At 44.1% G+C, this 27,368-nt stretch overlaps 1 protein-coding gene across 10 annotated transcripts in view; it reads left to right on the top strand.

Moving 5' to 3' along the window:
- Nucleotides 1-27,368, top strand: part of ERC2 (ELKS/RAB6-interacting/CAST family member 2) — a 985,497-nt gene that overhangs the window by 344,090 nt on the left and 614,039 nt on the right. For all 10 annotated transcript variants that reach the window (XR_007950813.1, XM_051979082.1, XM_051979112.1 and 7 more), the window contains one exon: nt 11,007-11,174. Coding sequence is in view for 9 of the 10 variants with exons in the window: in XM_051979082.1 (XP_051835042.1) it covers nt 11,007-11,174 (168 nt within the window). In the remaining variant the exon portion in view is untranslated. The remainder of the gene's footprint in view (nt 1-11,006; nt 11,175-27,368) is intronic.

Raw genomic sequence — 27,368 nt, 5'->3', positions numbered from 1 at the left:
GGATGTGAGGTCTTTGAAAGACGTCTTTTTCAATTTTGTCTATTACCAGAGTCTCACATAGTAGTAGCAATGAGTGCCGAACCGGGGCCTTCTACCGTAAGATATTAAGCGTGGAGTTTTCTGTCCGTAGAGTCCAGTGGGGTCTGCACTGAGGATCTGCTTTGTGGGCTTGCTCCCACTGCGTGGCCATCTCTGTTGGGGCTTCTCTTCTTCAAGAACCGGAGCTGGTTCTCGGTTATTTGGGGTGGGGCTTCTCTGGGAACACAGTTGTGCTCTGGCTGATGTGAGTGTGGCTCCAGGGATTCCATCCTGGAAAACTGGCATTGGCCGTAGGCCCTTGTGCTGGTGATGTGGGTCAGGCGCCCTGGAGCGTCATCTCTCCAGTGGGTAGAGCACCAGCAGCCATACCATGTTAGAAGGATTGCAAAGCACCTAATCCCCATCTCATCCGGGTCTGTAAGGAGACTGTTATAGCATTTTCTCCTGTTTTACAAATGGAGAAATCAAAGTTTAGAGAGGTGAATAATCTGACTTCTCTCTTCTTACCCAGTATTATCAGTCATGATTTTCACTTGCAATCTGCCTTCTGTTCTCCTCACTCAACTGAAACCACAGCCTCTCCAGAAGTACCAACGGTCTCCTAATTGCTGACGGGGAAGGATTTTTTCTTCCAGTCTTCATGCTTATCGATCTTGACCCTGCTCGCTCCCCCTTTCCTGGCTACTTCATCTTTTCTGGGGAAGGAAATGGCTCCTTGGAACATGATACTTTTTCTTGGTCTGCCCTGCGTGTTCGGCATCTATAGCACATATCCTAACTGTGATGGTCCCTCAAGGTTCTAACCTTGGTTTTCCCTTAAAGGCAATATATGAGACACAGAAGTAAAACTTAAAGTGACATCAATATTAGATATTTTTACTGAGGCAGCTGGGTAATATAGTAGAGTGCCTGACTCAGAGTCAGGAAGACCTGAGTTCAAATATGGTCTCAGATACACTGGCTGTGTGATCTTGGGCAAGTCATTTAATCCTGTTTGTTTCAGTTTGTCCATCTGTAAAATGGAGGTGATTGTAGTACTTTAGTGTTGTTGTCATAATTGGATGGGATACTCATTGTACAGTAATTAGCACATAGTAAGTACTAGCTAATAACATTATTATTATTATTATTATTGTTAAAGGGGGGGAAAGGATAGCTTCCATATGTGTCAGAGGCACTTGAAACCCGCTCTTCCTTACATTATGGATTTCCATGCACTAAGTGATGCTGGGAAATATTATTTAAAATAAAAAAATATTAAAAATGATCAAATAGATCAGAGGCAGTTCAGGGCCAAGCGTGGGCTCTGAATGTGGACGGTTGTTTCTCTGGGTGGGTATTACGGGTGGTGATGGGGAAGGCCGTTGACCTGCTTTTGCAAACCCGTGGGAGATTTGAAGATGGCCTTCCCCCATGTTAGGAAGGCCTGAGATTGATGCCTCGGCAAATTGGTTTTAAGTATTTTGAATTTACAACTCTCATTATGTTGCAAAGTAACACTGACTTTGGAATGACTGGCTTCCTCTCGCAGTAATTCACCAGCATTATGACAGCTATAGTTTTATAGTGAGCATAAAACCCAGTGAGGTAAGTTCAATGAGGTAAGGTTAGTGTTGGGAGTTTTATTAACAAAAACTCTAAGTATTAACACATGAGTTACAATTCCCACGTGCTTTCAGAAATTTGCTGGAACTGAACTAAACATTAAATTCTGAACTTTGGACTAGTCACTTAAAACCACCTAATTTTAGTGCTGGAAGTAGCCAAAAATGTGAGTATGAAAACAGGCTTTCGAAAGTTGGCTGCCTCCCGCGCCCCACATATGATCTGAATTCTTCAGGATGGAAGATGTAAAACAGGTCTCGCCCTCCTGGGCTCTTCTCGGAGAGATGGCCCTGTTCCGGGAGGAGCAGCCGGGACGGCGGGTCACCTTTATGCCCGGAAAAGCTCGCCCGGCTGGTTTAGAGATTGAGGGGTGCATCGTGCAGCCCCAGAAAAGGCCTGACGAGTGAACCGGCCTTTTACGGTTCGGTTTCAGCGTAGGGATGCACCCAGATTTCAGTGGGTCTGTGATCGGACTCGTGTGGGGATGCCCTCTGACCTCACAAATTGCAGTCCATCTGGGCCTTCCTGTCCCGTGTGACTCTTCGGAGGTGACTTGTTTTTTTACCCCTGGATTTGTGATTTCCTTGGTGCAGGGAGGGCGATTCCACATCAGTCACGTATCAATGCTTTCTTTATCCTTTCTTTTCTTTTCTTTCTTTTCTTATTTATTATTTCTAATTATGGAGAGTTGCCTAAGGAACCGAGGTGGCTTAGAATCGTACAGCCAATACGTAAGGTCTTTGTGCTGTCAAGGCTGTTCGCTATCTGGTCTACCACGCTCCCTCTTAGAGAGCCATTATTCAACCGAGTTCCTTTATCTTATATTGAGGGCAGATTTGGGATCTAGGAAAATGGCATGCTCTCTGTTATGAGGTGTTCCATAATAAAGAAATGGAACCAGTGTTGAAGAGTGGATGGAGTGCCGGGCAAGGAGTCAGCCCAACCTGGGAGCCAGCGTTCCATCTGATACTTATTAGCTCTGTGACCACGGACGAGGCAGGGAGACTTGCTGAGCCTAGGTGGCTCCCTAGGATTTATCTGCTAAACCATAGATGGATTCCAGAAGGGGAATGAGCTGCCCGGGGAGAGCAGAGGCCCCCACAGATAGAGCTGGGGGGGACTTCAGAGGCCATCTTGTCTGACTCTTTAATTGTGGAATTAACTAAGGTCCAGGACTTGGGGAAAGTAACTTCCTCAGAGTCCTACAGGTATCATGTAATAGAGGCGGAGGGTAGTTATCATCTGCAGCCAGAGGCTGGATGGACTCTTGTTGGGTGTGTTGTGGAATGGATTCTTTCACATATAGGTAGGAGTGGATGATCCCTGAGCTTCACGAGTTCAAATTCAGCTCAGACGCTTCCTAGTGGTGTGATCCTGGACAAGTCATTTAACCTGCTTGCCTCAGTTTCCTCTCCTGTAGGAAATGGTCAACAAACTAAGGTCTTTGCCAAGAAAAACCCCATTTGGGGTCATGAGGAGTCAGACACAACTGAAAAGGCTGAACAACAAAAACTGACCCCTGATAAGTTCCCTATCTGAGGTCCTGTGAGTGTGATTCTGACTGTAATCTGTGGGTGGAGGGAATTTCCACAGTAGAAGTTCCCATCACTGAATAAATCAGGCAAACAATGACCTCCCCCCCAACTATTGATAATGTATTTTGAATTTCTCCCCTTACCTTCCCCACGACTTCATTCATTGAGCAAGTTTGAGGGAACCAGGAAAAGACTGATCTGCAAATGATGAGATTGGCTGATGGTTCGTTTAGCTCGTCCCCCTCCCTCCCTGCTGATGGCCAGCAAGCTTCCTGGACTTTAGAGAACTCTCTAGAATTAGGATTAGAGTGGATGCAAGACTGTACGATCTGGCCGTCCTTTACACAGTGAGAGTGTCCTTTGCCAGCTGTCTCACTTTCTTTTTCAAAGAGAGAAATGAAGGTGAAGGAATGACTTCTTCTGGTCCTTATGGGGGACTGGGCATTCTGCCTGAGGCAGTGCAACAAGTGTCCCCCCAGTGTCCCATTCTGCTGCTCCGTGGGTCTCGGACCTTGATCTCTCTAGACCCAGGGCTTTTCCTCTCTGAAACGAGAACGTTAGGCCAGACAGCCTCTAAGGTCTCTTCCAGCTGCAGAGAAGGATGCTCTGGAAGCTTGTGCTTGTGGCGATTGGATGTGGAGGCTGATATGAACACTAGGGAGGTCGGGGAAGGATTGCTTCCTGTAGGAGGTGACCTTTGAGCTGAGTGGGGCAGCTGATGCTTTCCGGTTCCAGTATTACCTAATTTTGTTTGCTGAGCTAAAGGCAGCGAGATGGGCCTCTCCGCAGAGAGTTAATTGAAAATGTTGGACCCTCCTGAGGTGAAGAGGGAAGACGGCACCTCACCCACAAGTCGGCGGCGGCCGCCCTTCCCTTTGTAGCTTCTGGATTCATTTTCATGGTGGGATAACTGAGGGTGACTGTTTTTCAACTTGAAGCCTTCATCAGTGGCAGATTTTATGTGGAATGGCTCTTAAATGAGTCTTGAGAATGTTGAGTGCTTTTCCATCAAGAACACCAGCCCGGCACGGGCCAGAGCTCCCAAAGCCAAGCAGCCCTCCCGTGGCTCGTACAGGCTGGAGTCCTGGCAGCCGGCGACACTTCCTGCTTCCCCGTCTGTGGGGGCCTGACTACGGAGCTCAGCTCGGGGAAAGAGGCAGATGAGCAAAATCCTTGGGCTGCTGTCAACTCACTGGATGGCCTATCCAAAGACACATCGCCTCCCTGCCTCAGTTTACCCACCTGAATGATTTCCAAGGTTCTTCCCAACTTTCTTAGTTTGTGATCCTGTTTCCCCCCCTTTATTGTCCATAAGATTGTAAACTCCTTGAGTTCAGGGACTGCCTTTTTTTTTTTTTTTGTATCTCCAATGCTTAGCATAGTTCCTGGCACATAGTAGGTACTTGTTAAATATTAATTGATTATCCAGACTTGCGATTTCATTCTTACAGGGAATCCCAAGGTTGAAGATTTCCTTCCCCAAAGGCAGATGGGAAAACAATTTGTATCTTAGGACGCTGATCTGCACTGTGTCAGAAAAAGGCCTCACAGCCAGGTCTTCCTGTCTTCATGGCCAGTCCCTTGCCCACCACAACATACGGCCTCAGGGTTCTAGCAGAAGAAAATTAAACTGAGGCAATTCAAATAATAAGAGTAACAGTAATAAACAGTGTTAATAATATCTGCCTGCCATTTTGCATTTTAAAAAGCATCTATCATTTTATTTGATCCCCAGAGCAACTCCATTGAAATTGCTAAAACAATTGGATTATAGATCTAGAACTAGATCTAGAACTCAATGTCTTTCTAGGCCCAGAATGTTAAGTGATTTACCCAGAATTCCATAGGTGTTAGAGTACAATCAAGATCTGAACTCAGGACCTGTGATTCCAATCTTTTACTCTTTCTGTTATTTCACCTTGCCTCTCAGATGATGCAATTATTTTTATCCCCATTTTAGGGAAGAGAAAACCAAGGCTGGGAGTCACCAGAACCATGCTCTCCCCATTGTGCCACACTCTCCCTGCCTCTGTTAGGCAGTGTCACCCTTCGGTCCTGTGACTTCAAATGCACAAACAATCCAGAGGTGCCAGCCCTGATCTAAGCAGAAATATTGAGGCTAGCCCTCTCCTATAACCTTGACTAAAGGGTTGGACTCTGAGATAGCCCAAGTCTACTTTCTAGCATCATTTAGGTAACTCAGTGAGTCTCAGAGTTATAGTTCCCTAATTAGGCTCTTGCTCCCCTCTCCCAGCAGCAAAGCCTTCTGCAGGCCCAGTTGCTCTAGGACTGAAGTGTGCAAATTCAAGTCAAGGCTAAGGGTCTGGACTTTTTTGCCCAAAGTCATGGAATCGGCCATTTGATGTTGCTCTAGATGATTCTTTCTTACCCTTTGAACATTCTGTGTATACCCAAGGAATTGTTTTTTTCCTTCCAATTTCAAAGTAATTAAATACTTTCATTTATTTCACTCCAGTTTCCAAAGAAAACAGAAAGTGGGTTATTGAGTGAAGAATACCTAATTGGGAATATTTTAGCCATTTCCCCAATTTTCTTCTCTGGGGTTTGATGACTTGTCCATTCCAGAAATCTGGGGGGTGGGTGACTAAAACTGGCAGAATTTTGTCTATTAAAAACAAAAGGGTCATGACATTGGATGATCTGAATGTGAGAGATCATATTGTCTTACAAAATCCTGTGATCACTGACCTGGGGGGACTTTTGGGGTCAAGTCCAATGCTCTCATTTTAAAAAGAAGGCAACTGAGGCAGGCCCAGGAAGATCAAGTGACCTCAGGGTCACATAGGGAGTAATTGTCCAAGCTCCTTCTGATCTTCACAACACTGCTGTGCCCACTGTGCCACGCTTCCTCTCAATGTGATTGTTCCATGCTCTGAGGCCAGACATTCAGGTCTTTTCCACTCTTTCCGGAGCATCATTTTGGTTTGAGTTGAGCCCCAGAAATGAATTTTCAAAGCATCATCCCCGCCCCCCAAGGCATCCTGCAAAAGGTCACACCGTGTTAGCAAAGAAGCTCAGAAAATACCGCTCACCATTGGAACTGGACCGGAGTCCCGGGTGCTGACATGAAGATTAATGGCGCATCGTTGCAACTTTGGCAATTTGGGCCAACTCCACAGATCTCTCCCTTTCTTTTCAAAGCACCATGTGAGCAACGTGTTCTCCGCTGTCAGGTAGTGTACTGCATGTTCAGGCCTTTTGTAAAAGACCTGCATAAGAAAAGAAAAAACGAGATAGGAGAATGGAAAACGCGGTTGCGTGTCTTCGTGCGATGGGGAGAGGGCTGACTTCTTTTGTTATTCCAAGGGATGATGGTACTCCTGAGTTTGCCAAGTTTTATTAGTCAACGGGCTGCCAAAGTTTGAGCAAGAGTCAAGGACGCTTAAAATTATGTGGTGTTGAGTGAAAAGTCAAAGAGAAAAGAGCTCAGAGACCAAAATACATATTTTTAAACTTTTATCCATCTACCTGATGCTGAAATAGAACCCAGACTTTTCTCCCCTTCTGATTATTTTTTAACGTACTCTCTAGAAAACGGAGAAGGTTAGTGACAGAGATTTTTATTAGTTCAGAGCCGATCTAAAGTAATTGGTGGTAGAGCTTGTCCTGGGTGGATCAACCCCCTAGGGCTCATTCCCGCAATGGCTCTGCCCATCTTTTCGTCCCCGGGTTTTTCAGCTCCCCCAAACCAGAAGGACCATTTGTCTGCCTGCGGTTTCACACCATCTGGAAGTTCAAATTTGACTGCAGAAATGATGTCATCCTTGCTTACTGCAAACCAGGCTAGCATCAGTCAAAAGCTGGATGTGGTTCAGGGCCCCAGTTGTGTCTTGATTTAAAAACTCCAGATTTGGTTGGTGATTTCAGGGGTTGAAGGAGACTCCAAATATGGAGAGGACATGATTGATGGGCCCTTGTTCAGTTCGCTTTGAAGCCGAAAGCATGCTTTCCTGTACGTGGAAAACACGCTCTCCCGACGTGAGAACTCACCTGGCTCGGCTTCCCATTGGGGGCACTCTGGGCTGGGCTGGCCCATCACACCTGCCATTTTGAATTTGGGTGCAGCGAATGGGGTGTGGACCTCGGCCATCTCTGCCGCTCAGCCTTTATGACACACACGGGGAGAGCGCTGCCATGGCCTGGCTTGCTTTTTAACTTTCCCCTGCTCTGGAAGGTGTGGCTGTGGAGGAGAGGGCGCAGCTGGCAGGAGGGCTGAATCTGTAAGCTCCTTGAAGGTAGGGCTTGCCTCGTTCCCCGGCTCTGTATCCGTAAGGGCCTGGCCCGGCCCCTGACCCAGAGTAGGTGCTCCACAAGTGCTTGTCACTGATTGACAGATGCGTTTCCTTCAGCCTTCCTGGTGCTGGCTACAGCAGAGTTGCACCCAGTGCATCTTATTACCTCTCGTACGGTGGGTAATTTATGCTTTTCTCTCTTTGGAGATGGGGCGATTCCTTTTGAACTAGAGTTACTAGTTAGGCTGTGGACTCAAATATGGGACTGATCCAAATTAATCAAAACCAGATCAATCAAAATTCAATATAGAATACTCTCGGATAACTTCAAAGCTTAGCGAGGACTGTTACAGGAACTCTAATGACCTCATGAAACACGGAAAATTACTATGGAAATAGTTCTGGGGCATGTCTTCCATGTGGCACTAGGACATTGTCGAACTTTGTACTTATTGCCACTCAGGGGAGAGAGGGAAGGAGGAACTTATTAAGTTTTCACTATGTGCATTTATTAAACACCTACTGTATGTGCCAAGGATAGTGCTAAGCTCCATGATCATGGGAACATGGACTTGAGAGACGGGAGGGGTCTCTTTGAGCTGAGAAGTGGGGATAAGAATTCCTGAACTCCTTTTCTTCATGGAATGGTATCAAGGTCGAGTGAGAAATATGTCAATCAATAACTTAGCAAACACAAAATACTTTGGTCGAGCCATGATTTCATCAGTGACTGGTATCCATATAGACAGCACTTTCAGCTGAGTGGTACAGTGGTGTATGGAGTGTTATAGTTTGAGTCAAGAAGAACCGAGTGTGAATCTCGCCTCGTGAACTTAACCAGCTGGGCAAGCCAGTTACCTTCTCTCAGCATCATTTTCTTATCCTATAAAATGGGGACAATGATACCTACCTGCCAGGGTTATTGTGAAGATCATTTGGGATAGCATGGAAATGATATAAATGCTATTATCTTTCAACAAATCTGTGGGTAGGTGCTATTATCCTTTCTGTTTTTCAGCTGTGAAAATGATTGGGCTTGAGAAAGGCTGAGGGACTTACCGATGCTCACATAACTAGTAAATCTTTGAGGCTGGATTTGCATCCAGTTCTTTCTGATGCCATATCTAGCACTTTCTCCAAGATGCTATGATAAGGGACCTTTCCTCAGTGATATAAATCATATTTTCTCACTTTATGCATTTATTTATTATCAAAGCCCTTCTGTGAATCCACCCAGGGGAAGCCTCTCTCGGTCTGTGAATGTTCTGGGAGTTCCCTCTTACTCACACCCCATGCCATCCACAGCTCTGTCTCCTGCTCTGTGCCCCTGGACGTGGTCTCCCCGCCCCAGGGGGAGCTCCTTGAGGCCAGAATCCTTGCCTCCAATCTGTTATTTTAACCTTCCCCCTGTGCATAGCATACCCCAGGCAGCTCCCAAGACACAGTGATGCTTTGTTCTGTTTCAGGATTTAAGTATGGTCAGACCTGGGTGTGGGCATGTGGAGGGACTTCTGTAGCATAATAACACCTGCCCGTAGGGTTGTTGTGTATATTGAATGAAATAACAGTTGTAAATCATTTCGTCTTGGGTAAATGTAAGTTTACATGTTTTATGTACACATATTTACACTTACTATTAAAATAATCAATATTTAAATGTCACAACAATAATTATATTATGCATTAAACAAATTTAATACAGGTACATTTAAAATAAATATTTCATAAATTTGATATTAATTCAAGACTAATAAACTAACATAATTAAATAAATAAATGTGATGATTAATTATGCATGATCATGGATCTTTCTGGAGTCACATCATCCCAATAGATGAAAGTCGATTTCTGCCCACTTTCAGCTGTGATTGCAAGTCTTGATGTACTTTCTTGCTTGGTGCTTTAATAATATTCTTTGTCTCCTTAATTGGTCTACCTAAATGTTACTATTCTTTGCTACTGAGATTTATTCTTGCCAAGGGGATATTATTTCTCTATAAGCAAATCTGTCTAGAATTCCCATAAGATATCTCTCTAAAGTATGTATATATCTATACATATGTGTAGATCTAGAATGTCTGTCTGTCTCTGACTTTGTCTCTCCAATAAGATGCTCGCTTTCATTTTCTATTGTCTGTTTCGATATCTCTGTCTATATCTATTTCTCTGTGGTCTTGGTCTGTCTCTTTGTCCTTTGTGATCAGAGATATGGTATCCCCAAATTAAAAAAAGTGGGATGGGACTAGATGATGTCCAATGTCCCTAGAAGCTCTGAGTTTATAATCCTACTTTTAAACTCTGCATCTTATTTCAATTCTTATTGAGCAAAACATGTATTCATTCATAGCATTCTATTCTAAGGACGGCTAGATGGCACAGTACCACTCCCATAAGCATTGATCTACTGTTTGCCAGGCACTATGCTAAGCACTGGGCATATGGAACCAAAAGTGAAGTAGCCATTGCCCTCAAGAACTTACATCCTAATGAGAGAACAATGTGCATGTTCTGCCTGTGTAATTATTTGTATACTTATAAACAATACACATGTTTGTATTTACATATATTTATGTATATATAACACAAATTGTGTGTCTATTTCTATTTATAGAATGTCTAAGGAGTGAATAGAGAAGGAGGTTTTGGGTGGGAGGGCACTCAGAGTTGGGAAGGTCAGAAAAATTTTCCTGTAGAAAGCAGCCTTGGAGCTGAGTCTTGAAGGAAGTCTTGGATTCCAGGAAGTGGAAGTGAGGAGCAAGAGCATCCCAGGGCAAAGACAAAAGATGCAAGATGGAGAGGGGAGCAGTTAGGTTAGGAGGGCTGGGCCAAAGAGGCCATGGAAGAAGGGACACGTAAGAAGGTTCTTATTGAGAAAGAAGGACAAAGAGCAACAAGAAGAATAAGAAGAAACATCATTAAAATCACTTTAACATGCTCCTTTGGCAGAGACGATGACAGGAAGGTAGACTGAGAAGGCAGAAGATGCTAAGAAAAACACGACTTTTAGATGGTCCATCAATCTGAGCTGACTATTGTTTCATTACATAGGACTTTAATTCCTCCCCCCCACACTGTGCTTCATATTCATAAGTGTTTATGAGTAGGATAGGGTAAGAACAAATAATTTTAATCTAAGTGAGCATGACAAGGAGTTGGGTTTAGCTGTTCCTGAGCAAGCGATGTCCTGATGATGGTGTGAATGACGTAAGAGTGTCCATGCTAGAGACAAGCTGGCATTTATTCTCTCAGCTATGTGGTTTAACAGGCAGTATGTTGAACTGCCTCAGTTTCCTCCTATGTAAATTGGGAGAAAATAACATTTACCAAGCAGGTTTGTTATGAGAATCAACGGAGATAATATTTGCAAAGTGCTTAGCACATAGTTATAAAATTATTATCATTTCTTCATCTTATTAAAATTTGGCTCATTTAATTTCTTTCTATAAACAACTGATTGAGATCTGTTAATCTCGAATTATCCATACAACCAAATTCATAATTGATAAATTGCGATAACTTCAAGGTTATTTTTATTAATATCTCCATTATTTCCCTTTCAATCCTCTGTTTCTAGGTTGATGCCTTGAGGTTACGATTGGAGGAGAAAGAATCTTTTCTCAACAAAAAGACCAAACAGCTACAGGACCTCACAGAAGAGAAAGGGACATTGGCTGGAGAGATCCGAGATATGAAGGACATGCTGGAAGTGAAGGAAAGGAAAATCAACGTACTGCAGAAAAAGGTGAGTCCCTTACGGAATTCTCCTTGGATTGAGAGCCAAAAGGATAGTGACCCTGCGTAGTATTAAGGAACCAGTGGAGAGCCTGCATTGGGGAAATTATAGGACAGTCTCACTGAACAGATGGAGAAATTGAATTTCTTTCCCTGAAATTTTAGAATGGGAAATGTGCGTGTTCACCTTTGGTTTTTTATTCGTCGATAGTCTTACTCAATTGTTTTCATCATTTTGTTTTCCACTGAACCTGTATTTTTATTACCTGGCAATCAAACCATGGTGAATTTATGACTTCACCATTGCAGAACCTGGGGGTAACACTTATAGCTGCAAAATAAATCCCCATGCAAAGTTGGGCTTTGACAAAAATAACGTCCAAAAGATGGAAAAGAGATTTGGGTATCTTACATTGATATGATCTAATCCAATCAACTCGGAGTTAAAATTCCCTGAATTATTTGTTCTTATGGGAGAGCCACCCAGTTGTTTTATGGTCTGCCTTAACTGTATCTCGACGTGTGTTCTCATTTCTCCAAACTTGAGCCGGATGTCCTTTGTTGCCAAGCCCACATGCTTCTATTCCCTCCATGCTTAAAATCCTTGGGTTGAGGGAGTGGGGTGGGGAGAGCCGAGAGTTTCTTCCATAGTGCTTTGTTTTAGCAGTGGATCAGACTCAAGCCTTTGAATTTTTCTTTTCCTTAACTTCCAGAAGGACATGATGGATGTCTGAACATAATCAGACTTGAATAAAAAAAAATACTCGCTCCTGAGGGTTATTGGTGAACCAGAGGGTCTGTAGCTCAGAGAATGGTTCTTATGTCTCTTACCTATAGACTCCTGTTTAAAGAGTTCAAGGTCCTGGTAATTGCCCATTAGGCACCTACTCAAAGGACCCCCTCAATCCCCAAGGCTAGTGGGTGTCATGATATGAGCGAGTCTCAGGAAAACCTGAATTCAAATCCAGGCTCAAACATATATGACCCTGGACAAACCACTTAACCCATGTCTATCTTAATTTCCTCATCTGAAATACAGACAAAATAATAGGGGCTACCTCCTAGGATTGTTATGACAGATAAAACATTTGTAAAGCATTTTGCCACAGAAGTGCTAGCTATGATCCTTGCTGTTGGTTCACGGGATAAAGGCTGCGTGCTGGATCTTCTCAGGCACCCGCCCAGCCTTCCCTTCCTCTCCCTGCACTGGACACATTCTCGGCCCGTGGAGAGCACGGCTCAGACGGGTGATGCTCCTACACTGGGTGCCTCAGTGTCCGTTTCCGCTGCCCCACCACACACCTTTTCTTGTGTCTTTGGATCTTCCCTTCCCAGCCTCCTTGATCCATTGAGATTGTTGTTGAGACAAAGTTTGGACAAATTGTGCCAAGGGAAATGGTTTGCAAATGATTACCTGGGTAATATAAGCGTTTAGTAGCCAACTGCGGGACCAGAAGGGAATGCTTATTTATAACCTATGAAAGGTCTTCTGTGTGGGGGATTTACAGAGCAAATGTAAACATGATCATCCAGTGGGAGCCTTTGGGATCCTGAGAGATTGTCCAGAACAAGGGCTGTTTCTGACCTTTTTCGTGTGTCCTGGACCACCTCTGGGCAGCAGAGTGAGGAATCGCCTCTTAGATCCCAGCTCAGCATTGTGCCTTTAAATTTGTGAAATAAAATCCAAAGTATGACAAAGAAAAGTGGTTATATTGAAATACAGGGATCCAAATTTGTTTTATAAGTAGTTTATGGACTCCAGTTTAAGAACCCTTAATGACCTGCTTTTTTACAGTTGCCAAAATTGGCCCAGGGTCATGAAGAGATTCCCAGAGTCCCACGGCTCAGAAGGGCAGGGGTGGAAATCCAATCCTGGTCCTTTCATTCCCTACCCCAGCCCTCTTTCTTATGTAGCGCTCCATTTAAATAGTGATTCTATGGAATTTTCTGTGCACGTCAGCCATCAATCAGGGCATATAAATTGACCTTGATATATTTTGACTTTTTATACTAAGATTTTTTTATGTAGCCAAATGAAATCATGTTTTATATATCAGAGTTTTTTTTTTTCTCTTTGGATCTTTTTGTTGTATTGTTTGAGTTCATCTGTGAGACTTTTATTCTTGCATTATTCCAAAAATGTCTATTTCATTAGTGAGATGCATTACTTCATGTAATGTCGGTCAGCTTTTCCCACAATCCTTTGATTTCAACATTGTCATGGTTTTACTCATTACGAATGATTGAAGTTTCATATTTTCTGAATCCAATTTTTCTTTAAAGACTTTATAAGTCTTTGTTGTTTTTAAAATAAGAAAGCAGTGTTAATAGCCTATTTTCTATTTCAATTTCAAATTATAAATTGAAATGGAAAAAAAAAACCCTCCAAAACTTGTAAGTATAATAGAAAACTCTGTTTCCCATTATGAATGATGCAGTATATTTTTCAAAAGTCAGTTGAAGTTCTAGGTGTTTTGCTTTGTTTTGTTCTTACTTTATAAGCTATGAGGGAAGGCTGCAATGGTCTGTGTGTGAGGTGGAAGTGAGGTAAAAGGTCATAATCCATCACTGACTTAGGTCTTCTGAAAGGGTGAAATTAGAATGAGAACAAGGTCAGGGCCCATGTCTGGTGTCTCTGCTACATTAATTCTCCAACCTTTCCACTTCTGAGCCAGGATCCCATGTGGATATTTTATATCATTGAAACTGCAGAATGTTTTAAAAGAGACCTAAAGTTCTGGAGGCTTGGGCCCTCCTTTCAGTGAATGAGACCGTGCGTATTGAGAGGTAGCGGCGGTCCCACATAGCCCGTGTTTGTCTGAGATGCCGCAGCGTGACCAACTCTATAGATCGGCAGGATCTTGTCGGCCAAGGGGCTGCACCCAGAGAGTCCAAGTAGCCGCGCGCTTTTGGACGCATTTTGTCAGTTATTGTGGTATTGTGAGCAGCACATGGGGTCAGGAAGGAGTCCAGGCCTGGACTTGGGAAAACCCGAGTTCAAATATGACCCCAGAAACTTACTATCCATGTGATCCAGGGCCAGTCATTTATTCTGACTCTGTTTCTTCATCTCTAAAATGGGGATAACAACAGCATCTGCCTCCCAAAGGATCAGTTGTTGAGAAGATCAGACGGGATAACATGTGTAAAACATAGTGATTGACACAAAGTTAAGTAGGTGCTTAATAAACACTTATTTCCTCCTCTCTTTCCTAAAATCAAGCCTAAATTGACCCCCCAATTCCCTATTCCTGCCCCTAATGGATCCTAGATCTTGTCCCCTGGCACCAAACTGGATCAATATTCTTCTCTCTCCTCTACATTACAGCCTTTTAAGTGACTCTAGACAGCTATGATGTTGTCCCTCGATATTTTATTCTCCAGACTAAAGATCCCCATTTTTTCCAACTCACCATCACAGGAGATGAATTCAAAGCTTTTTATGATTCTACACGCCCCCTCTGGATAGTTTGCAGCCTTTTAATGTTCTTCCTAAAATATGGAGCCGTGGCCTGAGCACAGTGCTGCCGAGCAGCCTCCCGGGGCCCAGGATCTTGCTCTCCTCTCCTCATTCTTGGAAGGCATACTTCCTTTAATGTGATTACATTAGCTTTCTTTGATGACTGTGTCTTGTAGCTGATTCCTATCGAGTTTGCAGGCCATTAAACCCCCCAGGGAGTTTTTATACAAACCACTGTCCCTATCTTGTATTTCTGAAATTGATTTTTGGAAAGCAAGTGGAAGATTGCATTTTTTTCCCCTATTAAATTAAATCTTGTTAGATTCAATGTAGTGTTTAGTCTTTTGAGACCTCATTGGATTCTTCCGATGTCATCTGATGACTTGGGATGCCCTGCTTTGTGACATCTGAAAACTTGATACTGGAACTTTCTTGTTAGACCTCATTCTCCCCCCCGCCCCCAGCAAATGTGAAACCACCCCGTTCCCAGAACCCATTTCTGGTTTCTCCACCAGGGGCCTCTCATCCAGTTGAAGCAAAATCATTTATGATGAACCTTTAAGTCCGAGCAGCCAGAAATTCGGAACCTACCTGATTCTATTTACTCACATCTTCCCCACATCTGCCCATCATTTCCATGAGAATGGCAAGGGATGCTTTATCAGTTAACAAGACTTTTTAAAGCACTTCTTAGGTGGCAGGCACTGTGATCAGCCCTGGGGATAAAAAGACAAAAAGTGAGACAGTTCCGCCTTCAAGCATTTTACCGAATGCTTTGGTCAAGTCTAGATATGGCATTCTGACCTCTCGGTCCAGTTCTCCTATTAAAAAAGATAACCGGGCTGGTTTGATTTGACTTGTTCTTGATGAAGAAGCCATATTGGCTTTAAAAACAATAACATACCACATGCTTATGCATCCCTCTAATAATATATTATAGAATTTCCCCAGAAATAAAACTCAAAACACTGGACTGTAGTTTGCTCTTGCCATTTTCTTCCCTCATTCTCCCTTCTCTAAATTTGTGCCACTTATCCTGTTCTCCATGATCTTTCCGCTGTTACAAAGCATGGTTTAGCCATCACCTTGGCCAGGGTTTTCACTGTTCAAGGATGGAGATCAAGTAATGAGTTCATCCTCTGCAGCTCATTATTCCTGTCCTCTCATTATTTATCATGAGTATCAGCTCCTCATTTGCCAATTTCCTTTCATCCTTTCCAGCCCCCCAAATTTTGTTCTTTCAGAGAAGAGAGGGTGGACGATAGCCGGACAATATGGCTTCTTTTGGTTGACAGCCATCATCTTCTTGTCCCTGGGCAGCAGAAGTAATGCTGACAAGTGATTGACAAATGGATCAGGATGTGGAGGGAATTGAGGGTAACCCACCTGAGTGAGTAGAATGATGATGATGTCTGTGACAGAAACAGGGAAGATACCATCATGGATCAGTTTGGTGGGAAGGTAATGAAGTTTGTTTTGGATATATTGAGTTTGAAATATCTAATTAGGAATTAGTGATGTAGGATTAACATTTGGGATAGAAATTAAGGTTGGATACTTGGATCCAGACTCTTCTGCATAGATCTGGTGATGAAGTCCATGTTGAAATTGCAAGAGAGCAAGAAGGTGAGAGCGAGAGCGAGAGAGAGCGAGAGAGAGAGAGCGAGGGAGAGAGAGAGAGAGAAAGAGAGGAGAGACAGAGAGAGACATAGACAGAGACACAGAGAGAGAGAAGGAGGGAGGGAGAAGAGGGAGAAAGAAAGAGGGAAGAAAAGAGAGGAAGAGGGAGAAGGGAGAAGGGAGGAAGAGGCAGAGAGGAAATGATAACGAGAACAAAATCCATGTTCACTTAATAGGACAGAATCTTGACAATATCATCCGTGGCAAGATATGCACCCAGAAAAGGAGGCAAAGAAGGGATGATAGGAAAGAAATGAAGAGGGCCTACAGAAGGGATACTTTTGGGGGCATGGAACTCTTTGGCAATCTTGTGAAATCTTATAGAACATTTCTCAAGCTAATATCTTGAAGTTCCTAGAACAAAATGCATAGAATTACAAGAGAGAGAACTATAGTGAAATAGAATAATCAAAATGTTTAAAAAAAACAATGTTATGGATCCTGGTTGAGAATCCCTGACCTTAGAGAGCAGAGTGCCCTGAAAATCAGGGGCAGAGAGAGCATCCAGGAGGAGAGGGCAGTTGCATTTGAGATAGCCCAGTGGGGCCAAGAAGGACAATGTCTGAGAGCAGATGATCAGCTTTGACAACTTTTTAGTAATTTTGGAGAGAATTTTGGGAGAGGAATGAGATTTGAATCAGTAAGTGTGGATGACTTTGATGAGTTTGGCTAAGGGAGGGAGGGGAAATATGAGATTATTGCTTAAAGATGTCGTGTTAATTTTTTTTAAATTGTAAAGCTTGGAAGAGATGTAGACATGCTTGTAAGTGGTAGGGAGAAGGCTGCTAATTAATATATTTTTACTTATCTATTTGTGACCGTCTTATTTTCCCCTACTGAAAGGCAGGGAAGGGCTGTGGGATTTTTGTCTTCGCTTCTTCAGGGCCCTTCACACAGTAGGTTCTCAAAAGCCTGCAGACTGACTCTGTGTGCGGGTGTCCGGGTTTGGGCAGTGCTTCGTTAAGTGGCAGGAACTGGAATCGGTTTCATTTGAATGCCTGGATAGCTTTCTCTTGGCATTAGGTCGGTGCCAATGGCTTTGGTGCTAATTGGGTTGAACGCTGCAAATACTCCCAGGGAGTATCTGTGCCCTCTAGATTGCGTGGCTGCTAATCTGGCTGGCGCTGGGCCACCTTCGGTTGGAACCTAGCCTGTGAAAAATAGGCTAATAGAGCTAGTCGACTTATCCTGCCACTCACAAGCCCTTTCCCCCTCCCATTAAGATACATTCCAAATGTTCTCCCTGTCCTGGTCTTTGCGGCTTTCCTCGGTCTGCCATGCAGGGTTCCTTCTGCTTATATTTCATCTTCCTTCTCTAGCCGGGCTCAACATTTGGGGAGACCTGGATCCCCAGCCTTGATGTCCCATCTTGCTTTTTCCAGAACTGATCCCTTTATCCAGAAGGCACTTTCTTCTCACTTGCCTCCCAGAATCCTCATCTTTCTTCCAATTTTAGCTCAGGTGTCGTCTCCTCAGGGAGGATCCCCTGCTTCCTTCAGTTAATTTTCATCTCCTCCCTCTCCCTAGCCATTTTTGCCCTGATATTTCTGCTTCTGTTTCTGCTTCTGCTACCAACCTCCCCAACCCAGATTCTGGAAGAAGCTAATCCACTCAGTTCCAAACTCCATGAGCCCAGCAATCACAGCATCTCAGCAATCACGGACCTCCTGGCTTCCATCTCACTGGTGGACCTCTTAACCTCAAACAACCACTACTCCCCCTTTGGGAAAGGGCTGTCCTTTCTGGAAATGGACTTTCCTATTGTTCCCCTCAGTATCGCTGCAACCTCTCAGACCAAAATGCTCTTTCCTGGCCCCAGCACTCCACTGTGTGCATTGACTCTGATTAGAATGGAAGCTCATTGAAGGCAGTTCCCGGTGCATTTTTTGGTATCGGTATTCCCAGAGTTTAGCATAATGCTTGAAATGTAGCAAGCATTTAACTAATTAACAAATATCAGCTAATTAATAATCAATTAGCTCACGCCTTCATTCACTGAGCTAGACATACATCCTTATTTTTTCATCTCATGCAAGAGGCAAGGTTCAAGTCAACTCACTGAGTATTTTTTAAGCATCCTCTTTGTACCAGTCATGGATCCAAAGTCAAAAATCAAATAATTCCTGTCCTCGAGGAGTCAGCAAATAATGGAGGGACTTAGAACTCAGAGCTTCTTCCCCCTCTCTGGTTGTCTTCAACCATGGTTTGCCTTAAGAGAAAAACTGGACAATGGTTCCCTTCTTGCTTAGTAGGGATATGCTTGTGAAGAGTTAGATCTGTCTCCTTAGGAGTTAGGATAAAATGTTCAAGAAATGTTCTCCCTTGGTCGTCACGTCATCATTGCTTGTCCAGTGATCTTGGACAAAAACACATCTGCTTGTGTTAAAAAACATTGCTTAGACTTAGAAGCATTTACTGAGGCAGACTGAATGTAGCAACTGACTTAGAGTTGGATAGACCTGACCTCAGGATCTGCCTCTGAGATTAACTAGCTATGGGACCTCGGTTTCCTGATCTGTAAAATGGGGATGAAGTTGGCAGTATGAAGAACTAGTCAGCAGAGTTGTTTGTGGTTTGGGCTTTCTCCCAAAAGACCAGAACTTCCTAGAATATGGAGGTGAGAGCCTCTGTCCTGTGCCTTTATCAGATCTCATCTGTGGTGTTCTGTTCAGTTCTGGGCTACATAGTGAAGTCAGGACAGTGATTATCTGGAGAGGGGCAGGAGGAGCGCAATCTGAATGGAGAAGGATCTGGAGATATATCTGGTCATATGAGGAGAGCTTAAAAGCTAGGAGTGGTGGGGTGCTAAGCCTGGAGAAGAGTGGGGAGGGTCTGTGGCCCTGACAGTGTCTCTGAGGATCTGAAGGACTGGCACTGGGGAGATGGATCTGATTTTTCCATTTGTCCTCACAGGACTGAACAGGGAGCAGTGGAGGAAAGTTAGAGAGATTAATGTTCGATGTCAGGAGAAAACTTCCTAGAAACTAGAGCTTTCCAAAAAGAGAACGGGAGGGTCTGGGGATGGGAAAGAGAGGTTGGGGGTGGGGCTCCCTGGGTGTCTTCAAGCTGAAGTTCCATGTTACAGTAGAATAGGAAGTCCTTTTGCTTTGTTTATGGGATGGAATCAATGGTGTCTAAGGACCCTTCCCAAGTTCCCTCTGTGGAGAGAATACTGTCTGCATTATTTCCCCCAAAAGCCTGTTATGAGAATTGAGTTGGACCAAGGAAGTAAAGTACTGTAAAACATCAGTAGGATAGTCAGTATCTTCCTCCACCTCTTCCTCCTCCTCCTCCTTTTCCTTTTCCTCCCCCTCCTCCTCCTCCTCTTCCTCTTCCTCCTTCTCCTCTTCCTCCTCCTCCTCTTTCTCCTCCTTCTCCTTTTCCTTTTCCTCCTCTTCTTCCTCTTCCTCCTCCTCCTCTTTCTTCTCCTCCCCCTTTTCCTTTTTCTCCTCCTCCTCCTTTTCCTCCTCCTCTTTCTTTTTCTCATTTCTCTCCCTCCTCCCTGCCCTCCCCTCCCCACTCCCTTCTCTTCCCTTTCCTTTCCTTTTCTTTCCTTAATTACCAGCAATGATCTTGGTTAAGTCACCAGTTCCTCACCTATAAAATGGAAATAATAAAACAACCAGCTCATGCAAGGATCAAATGAGAGATATTTATAAAGTTCTTAATATAGTACCTGGTACATAATAGCTACTTAATAAATCTACCTTCCTTTCTTCCCTTTCCTCTCTCCTTTCCTTCCCCTTCTTTTCTTCCTTCCTTTCTCTCTCCTCTCTCCCTGCCTTCTTCCCTTACTTATGTAATTTTCTTCCTTCCTTCCTTCCTTCCTTCCTTCCTTCCTTCCTTCCTTCCTTCCTTCCTTCCTTCCTTCCTTCCTTCCTTCCTTCCTTCCTTCTTTCCTCCCTCCCTTCCTCCCTCCCTCCCTCTTTCCCTCTCTCCCGCTCTCTTTCCCTCCATAGGCCTAGACCAGTCCTGGGTGCGAGGCTCCCCTCCAGATCAGGCCGGGCATTTTCAGGCTGGCCCGGTGCGTGCCTGTTGGGTTGAGGGTGGGGAGTGCGCTGGATGATGGATTTTTTATGGAAAGGACCCGTGTCTAATGAATATTCAACGTGCAGCCAGTGTTTATTTAGGTTTTCCGATGTGACTGTCTTAACCCGAGTTCCAGCAGGCCCGGGGCAAGCCCAACATCCAACAACCTTTATGGCGAATTTTAATATTTTATAGACGGTAAATACTTCATGCCTCGGAACGAGGTTCTGCTGCCTTGGGGCTGGGCCCCGCTGCCAGGGTGCCACGGGAAGCTTGCGGGCAAGGTCCTCACGGCTTGTGGGCAGCAGCCTCTGGCAGGGCCTGGACCAGAACCATCTGCACTCTGAAGTCGGGTCAAAGTCCTGCTTCTGTCCCTCCCTGCCTATGTGGGGTCTCCCCTGGCCTCAGTTTCTCCACCTGGAACATAAGGAGATGGGGTGGGACGGCCTCTGGGCCTTTCCAGCTGTAAATCTGCCACTGTAGGAGTCAGTGACATTGGGGGTAGGATGGGGCAGTGGGTGCTGCTGAAGCTGTCGGATGTGGAATCAAGCATGTTAAATCAGGGAACCCCGGCTGAGAAAGGGCCCCAGGGGCCAGCCGGTCTGATCCCCTAATGCACAGATGAGGAAGCTGCGTGATGTAATTATGGTCCCTGCTGGCTCCAGAGCCAGGGCTTTCTCCAGTTGGGAAACGTTTCTAAGAGATGGCAGAGCCTCCCCCTCCCGCCCCCCATGGGCAGGTATCACTCACAGGGAGGCCCGGGATGGCGGGGTGAGGAGGAAGGCAGAAGAGCAGATCTCTGGCATCCTCCCTCCCATTTTGGGGAAAGTCCTCCCTTGGGCCAGGAGTTGGGATGTGAATAAGAGAGAGAGCGGGGACCTTTCCCTCCTGGAGGAGGTGAGGCGGGAAGCAGTCAGACAATGAGAGTCCGAGCTGTCCCTCCGGCCTGCGATGCCCTCGCTCCCCCTCTCCCTTGTGTCACGGATTCCCTAACTGCTGTCAAATCTGCACAAGCTCTTTCTGCTGTCCATGAGGATCTCCTGTCTGTTCTGTGTAAGCTTCATCCCTCCGAGAGGATGATTTTCTCTTTTGTTTATGTTTGTCTTTTATCATTTATACATTCGCTTTTACTTTTGCATCCCCAGTACCTGACCCGTAGTAGACACTGGTGAGTGACTTCTCCCCCACCTTTTCACCCAAATGAACCAAAGAGGAAGCTTTTACTGTTTTAAAACAGCAACAGGTTTGGGCAAATCCACCCAAACTCTCTCTTCTGGCTCCCCTTTCAGTGAAGGACATGTACGTGCAAAGAACTGGCGGCAAGCGGGGAGGCCGTGTGTGACCCGAGACAGGGCGGCACGAAGGGGCCTAGAGGTTTGGAAGGGGCAGCCGGTGCCAGGCAGCTGGGCCGGCCTGCGCGCCCAATAAAGCTTCTTACCAGGAAGGAACATACTTCTTGTACTCCCAAAGACTCGCGGTTATTCATGAGAAGATCAGGGAGCAATCAGTGGGCAGCTTGTGGGCTCCACTGTTCCCCATGCATCATGGATGGCCCCGGGGCACTGGGTGGACTGCAGTTGGTGAGTTTATGGGATGATATGGGCAGAGAGGTTTGCACTCTGCGTCTTTGAAGAGAATTGAGAAGCTCTGATCCATCAGAGTTTGGGGGGAATATTTTCAATGTTCCATAAGCAGAGTTATGATTTTTACGTATAAGCTCTTGGAAGAAGGTCTTGGATGATGCTGCCTTTAAAACGGTTACTATTTATTTATGATGGGTTATGAACCCTCAGAAATAGAATGTATCGGACTCCGACAAAATACTTATCCATTTTTATTAGCTACTCTAAGGATCAAAATATGTAAATATTTAACCATGAGAAGTAGGACTCATTTAAAATGTGTCTTTAGTTTATAATGTAAATGTCAGATAAATGTCATGTGATTTTAAGACGATATAAATAATAGGAAACAACGCTTTGCTGATTTTGTTTGGTAGCTTTTTTGAGGCAGAAAGGCATGAGTGTGTCAGTTGGCTGGCTATACTTTGCCATCACTTAAATCTCCCATTTTAAATATTTTTACAGACATCAGCTCTGTGTCCTAGTTAGAGAACTAGGTTAAACACCCAAGATAATTTATATATTTGTACTGTTTACAGTGACTAGGGCTTAAATCACTGAAATCGAGTTAGAAATAAACAGTGCAATTTTCACAGGGAAATCCATGTCGGTTTGTGTCCTTAAATCTAAACTCTGCAAAACCATTCCTGGGGGACTGTGGTTGTGATCTTTGTGTCGGGTGTTTCAATTCCTTATGTTGTTGAGGCATTTGTTGTATGTTTCGTTTCTTTTCTTTTCTTTTCTTTTTTTTTTTTTTTTTTTTTTTGGTGTGATGTATATTTGTTCAAGTCAGTTCCACAAATCTCTTCTTCTGGATTTCAAACTAAACATCTTCCTCGGCGTTATCCTTTATGGAGAGTAAAGGAGAAGAAATTGGCAGAGATGGAATGAAATCGTCACGGTAGTCGGGGAACTATCTCACGTGCAGCTCTCACCTGGTACATTGACTGGGAGTTATCTGGACCACAAAAGGAGGAGGACGAGGAAGAAAAGATCCTCAGGTCACATCCAGAAACCCCCCTGTGGCCGCTGGTGCGTAAGGCAGGGCCTGGACCTTTATCATCTTTGGATTCTAGTAGGGGCTCAGCTCACCTCAGAAAAGGCCCTTATGGAAGGCCAGGAGAGTGAGAGATGCCTGCTGACCCCGCCATTCTTCTCCTGGCAGTTTTCCATGGAGATCTTTGCTGCTCCTACATCATTTCTGTGAAATGAGAGAAGTGAGGGACCCGGTTCTGCCTCTTGCACGTGTGCAGTGGGTTTGAGAGGAAGGTAGGCGCTGGTTCGGTAGCAACCGGCCACTGGAATTCCCCGTGCTAAAGACCATGACTTGGAAAAATCATGCACGGCAGCGAAGGTCACCGACCGTACCTTCGTAATTGATGTGGGATCGGAAGAAGAAATCAGGCCGGGCGAACTTTACTGTTTTCTAGGTAGAGACTTGAGATTAAAGAAAGGAATTCATTCAATAGATACGATGTCTGATATTGAATAAATCACTGAAAATAACGTCTCCACAGATCTTTGTGGGAGAAAAAAGACAACTCAATGAAAATTGGCTCTGAGCTCTGTCATGTGGATTCAATTTGGCTGTTGTAATAAATTACAGCAGAATGTGGTCCATTGGGATGATGCTTAGATCAGTATCGGGTCAGCCCTCAGCATCTCTAGGAGTGATCTGGAGGAACGAACAATGTGCTTAATGAGGTTTGTCAGGCCGTGATACCGAGAAACTGCTCTAAATGCCCTCATTGTCAATTAACCCCGAGCAAGTCCATTGGCCGTGAGGCACCGAGCCTGGTCCTGGAAGCGTCCGAGGGTGTGAATGGGGCGCGATCAAAATAACGTACGTGTCAACACAGACATAGAAAGCGTAGAGGGCAAAACTAGCCAGCCGAGGTCCTTTATTCCATCAACTTTCAACATATGTTAATTAAGCAGCAATTGTACGCCTGGAGCAGGGTTGGGACTGTGGGTGCAAAAGCAACCAGAAGTGAAACAGTTCTTGCCCTCAGTGAAAATTGATTTTGGGGAGAGGAAGCAAGACATGCAGAGATAAGGAAATATCCATATGTAAGCCAAGCAAGTACAAACTATTTATGGACAAATTATACTATGTAGTTTCAGGGATACCAGGAGCTGTAGTACCTCTCTCCTTGCAGTCTGTCCCCCAGCCACCCCAACCCAGTCATTGTTCTGTAAAAAAAACGTGACTCTCTCTCTTGTATTTCCATGCCTTTCATCTTATCAGGCAAGTCGTGAAGTAAGCATCACCTTCAGTCCCTACCTATGACCTCTCTCTCCCATGACCATCTTTCATTTTGTATGTAACTTGGAGGCAACTGTTTGCTGAAAAATCAGCTCCAAAATCTGTGGACCTCTGTTCTTCCCTTTTCCTGTCTCTCTCCCTGTCTTTCTCCCTCTCCTATTCCCTCTCTTTACTCCTCTTCCTCTCTTTCCCTCTCCTGTTCATCTTTCTCCCCTCCCTCTTCCCTCTGCATCCCATTCTAGATCACAGGTCCAAGTCTCTGAATCTATCCTCTCCTCTGCTCCAAGTTTCAGATTGCTAGATACATAGCCCAGTCTGACCTTCTTACTACTGCTCCACTGACCCCTTAATTATACCTGGCTTTATACTTGGCTATACTCACTTTAATGAGTCTCTGGAGTCCGGCTGTTACACTCCTGAGTTTCAGTTCCCTTGTGGAGTTTTCATTTTTCTGGGCACGCTAACTGATTTTTCCAGCCATTCTCGACCCTTGTACACTTGGAGATGAGCTAAAGAGCTGTAGATGTCAATTCTTCATTGAGGATTTAGAGTGACTGTTCATGGAAGCCTCACAGTGTCCTAAGATAGCCAGTCTGGAATCTGGCTGTACTACTTGTCCCTGTTATAATGATAGCAGGGAACCCAATAATACTGCAGCTTCCTCCTTCCCTTCCTTTTCCTCCTATTTTAAAATAATTTCTCTTTTTTCTTCTACTCTTCCTTTCTTCTTCTCCATCTTTTTACCATTTTCTCTTTCTTTTTTCTTCTTTTTTCCTCTTCCTTGTCTATTTTCCTCCTTTTCTTCTATTTCATCTTTTTCTTTCCTCTTCATCATTCCATTTCTTCCCATTCTTCTTTTTCCCTATCTCTCTTCCTTCCCCTCCACTTTTTCTTTTTTTCTTACAACTTCCTTTTTCTTCTCTTCCCTTCTTCTTCCTCCCCATCTTGTATTTCTCTTCTTCCTTATTTTTCTTCTTCTTCCTTCTCCATCTCTCCTCCTTTTCCACCTCTTTTCTTCTTTTTCTTACTACTTCCTTTTTATTGTCCACTTCCTCTCTTTTTCCTCCCCATCTTGAATTTCTCCTCTTCCTTATTTTTCTTCTTCTTCCTTCTCCATTTTTCCTCCTTTTCCTCCTCTTTTCTTCTTTTTCTTACTACTTCCTTTTTCTTTTCCTCTTCCCCTCTTCTTCCCCTTCATCTTGTATTTTTCCTTTTTCTTATTTTTCTTCTTCTTCCTCTTTCTCCATCTCACCTCCTTTTCTTCCTTCTCCTCTTTTTTCTTCTTTTTCTTCATTATCATCCTGCCCTTCTCCTCAGATTTAAGCTCTCCCAAGTTTTACATAGCTTTACATCTCATTTGCTCCTCAGAACCATCTCTCGACAGTCAAACTATTAGGTATTATTGTCCCCATTTTACATCTGGAGTAATAGTCTCCAAAAGGTTAAAAAGTAACTCACACACTATGGTCTCATAGAAAATAAACTTCCGAGCTGGGATGCTAGTGCCGATACCTGGCAGGACCAGCAGGAAATCAGTCATGGAAAGCTTGACCGATTCTGGATCTGTCAGCACCAGGGTGAAGTTGATGAATTAAGATCAGTTTGGAGAAGAACAATCAAAATGGTCATAGACTCATAGTTATAGAGCCAGGAGGGGCAGGGGAGCCAGCTTCTTTTGACACATAAGGAAACTGAGGTCCAGAGAGGTAAAGTTATTAATGATTAAAACTCTATTGAGAGAAAAAAAGACCACAGTGAATGCAAGCTTGGCTTTAGATTCAAGAAGATGGGGATAAATCTTCCTTCTGCTGATACCCACAAGTTTTATGATCATGGCCAAATGTTAGCTCTACAGCAGGAGTCAAGTTCTTCAATTTTTCCTGCCCCACCCCTGGCAAGAGAGAAATTACTGCTGTTCCATGGGAAAGAAGGCTTCCGCAGTGGCAGTTCCCTGCGCCATTGAAATCTGAAATCTAGACCATCTCCCCACCCATCCAAGACAAGGCAAGGAGGGAGCTCTTAGAAATGACTTCAATGTTTTTGTTGTCAATATGGGCAGTCTCTTCAGTGGCACAGATATAGGGGAGACAGCTCCCCTATATTTTCTCGTTCTTGACATTTATCCATGCTGTATCATAAATTCTTCATAGAGACTCTCACCTGCCATAGCAGGCCCCTTTTAGATCTTTTTCCTGACTTTTATACAGGCACCAGTGAAATCCTTGGATATCTATCTGTTGCCCCTGTTCTTAAAACAGAATTGGTATGCCTTCTTGAACCATATATCTTATATCTTGAGTGGCCCTTCGATTGCAGAAATCTTTGTAAGCAAGTGAGCTGCCCGATTGTAGCTTCTATTTGTCTTTCCAGTGCTCTTTGGGCCAGCCACAATTTTGATTTTCAGAGGGACTAGTGTTCCAAGATTCATGACCATGTAGCATCCCTATGAATTTTGATGATCCAAAAATGGGAACATGAGGAGGACAATGACAGAATGGTCCAGCTTCAAAAATGTGACCCCGTCTGTTTTCTTTCTCCTATTTTGTTCTAATCCCGGGTTTTTGTATATCTGTCCTGAAGGAACAATGGGATATACCCAATGGAGTGTCCTTCCAACATGAAGTCATAGTCAGGGCATTCAGTCAGTCACTGAGCACTTATGAAGTACCCTCGTGTGCCTAACATTGTATTAAGTGCTGGAGATACAAAGGCAAAAATAAAACCAAGCCTGCCCTCTAAGAAAGGATATTCTTCCAGGGGAAAAAGACCCTTCCTCTCTTTCTGCAGAAAGGATGAAGGGGTCTCCCTCCACAAAACACTGAGTATGCTATTCTGCCATAGAATCCTACAAGGGGTGCCACTGATTCCCTTACCAGATTGCAAGATGGTCCCCGTGGGATGGCAGCTTATCACACATTTGTGGTACTGTAGGAGGAAGTTTTGTTTTTTTTTAAATCCTGGGTTTTTAAATTACATCATTTGAGGTGGGGAGAGACACTCCCTCCCTTATAGATGTTTGAAAAGATGTACAATAAGAAAGAGTTTTTCTTTCAGTTCCAAGGCAATGGACTCAAAGGCTAAATATATCTTTTCTAACTCCTGTGAACAATCAGATTTCAGGGCAAATTCGAGAATTGGAAGCAAAGA

This window comes from Antechinus flavipes, chromosome 1, assembly GCF_016432865.1.
Source record: "Antechinus flavipes isolate AdamAnt ecotype Samford, QLD, Australia chromosome 1, AdamAnt_v2, whole genome shotgun sequence".
Taxonomy (NCBI): Eukaryota; Metazoa; Chordata; class Mammalia; order Dasyuromorphia; family Dasyuridae; genus Antechinus; species Antechinus flavipes.
Note: the sequence above shows the minus strand (reverse complement) of the source record. Positions and strands in the feature narration are given on the sequence as shown.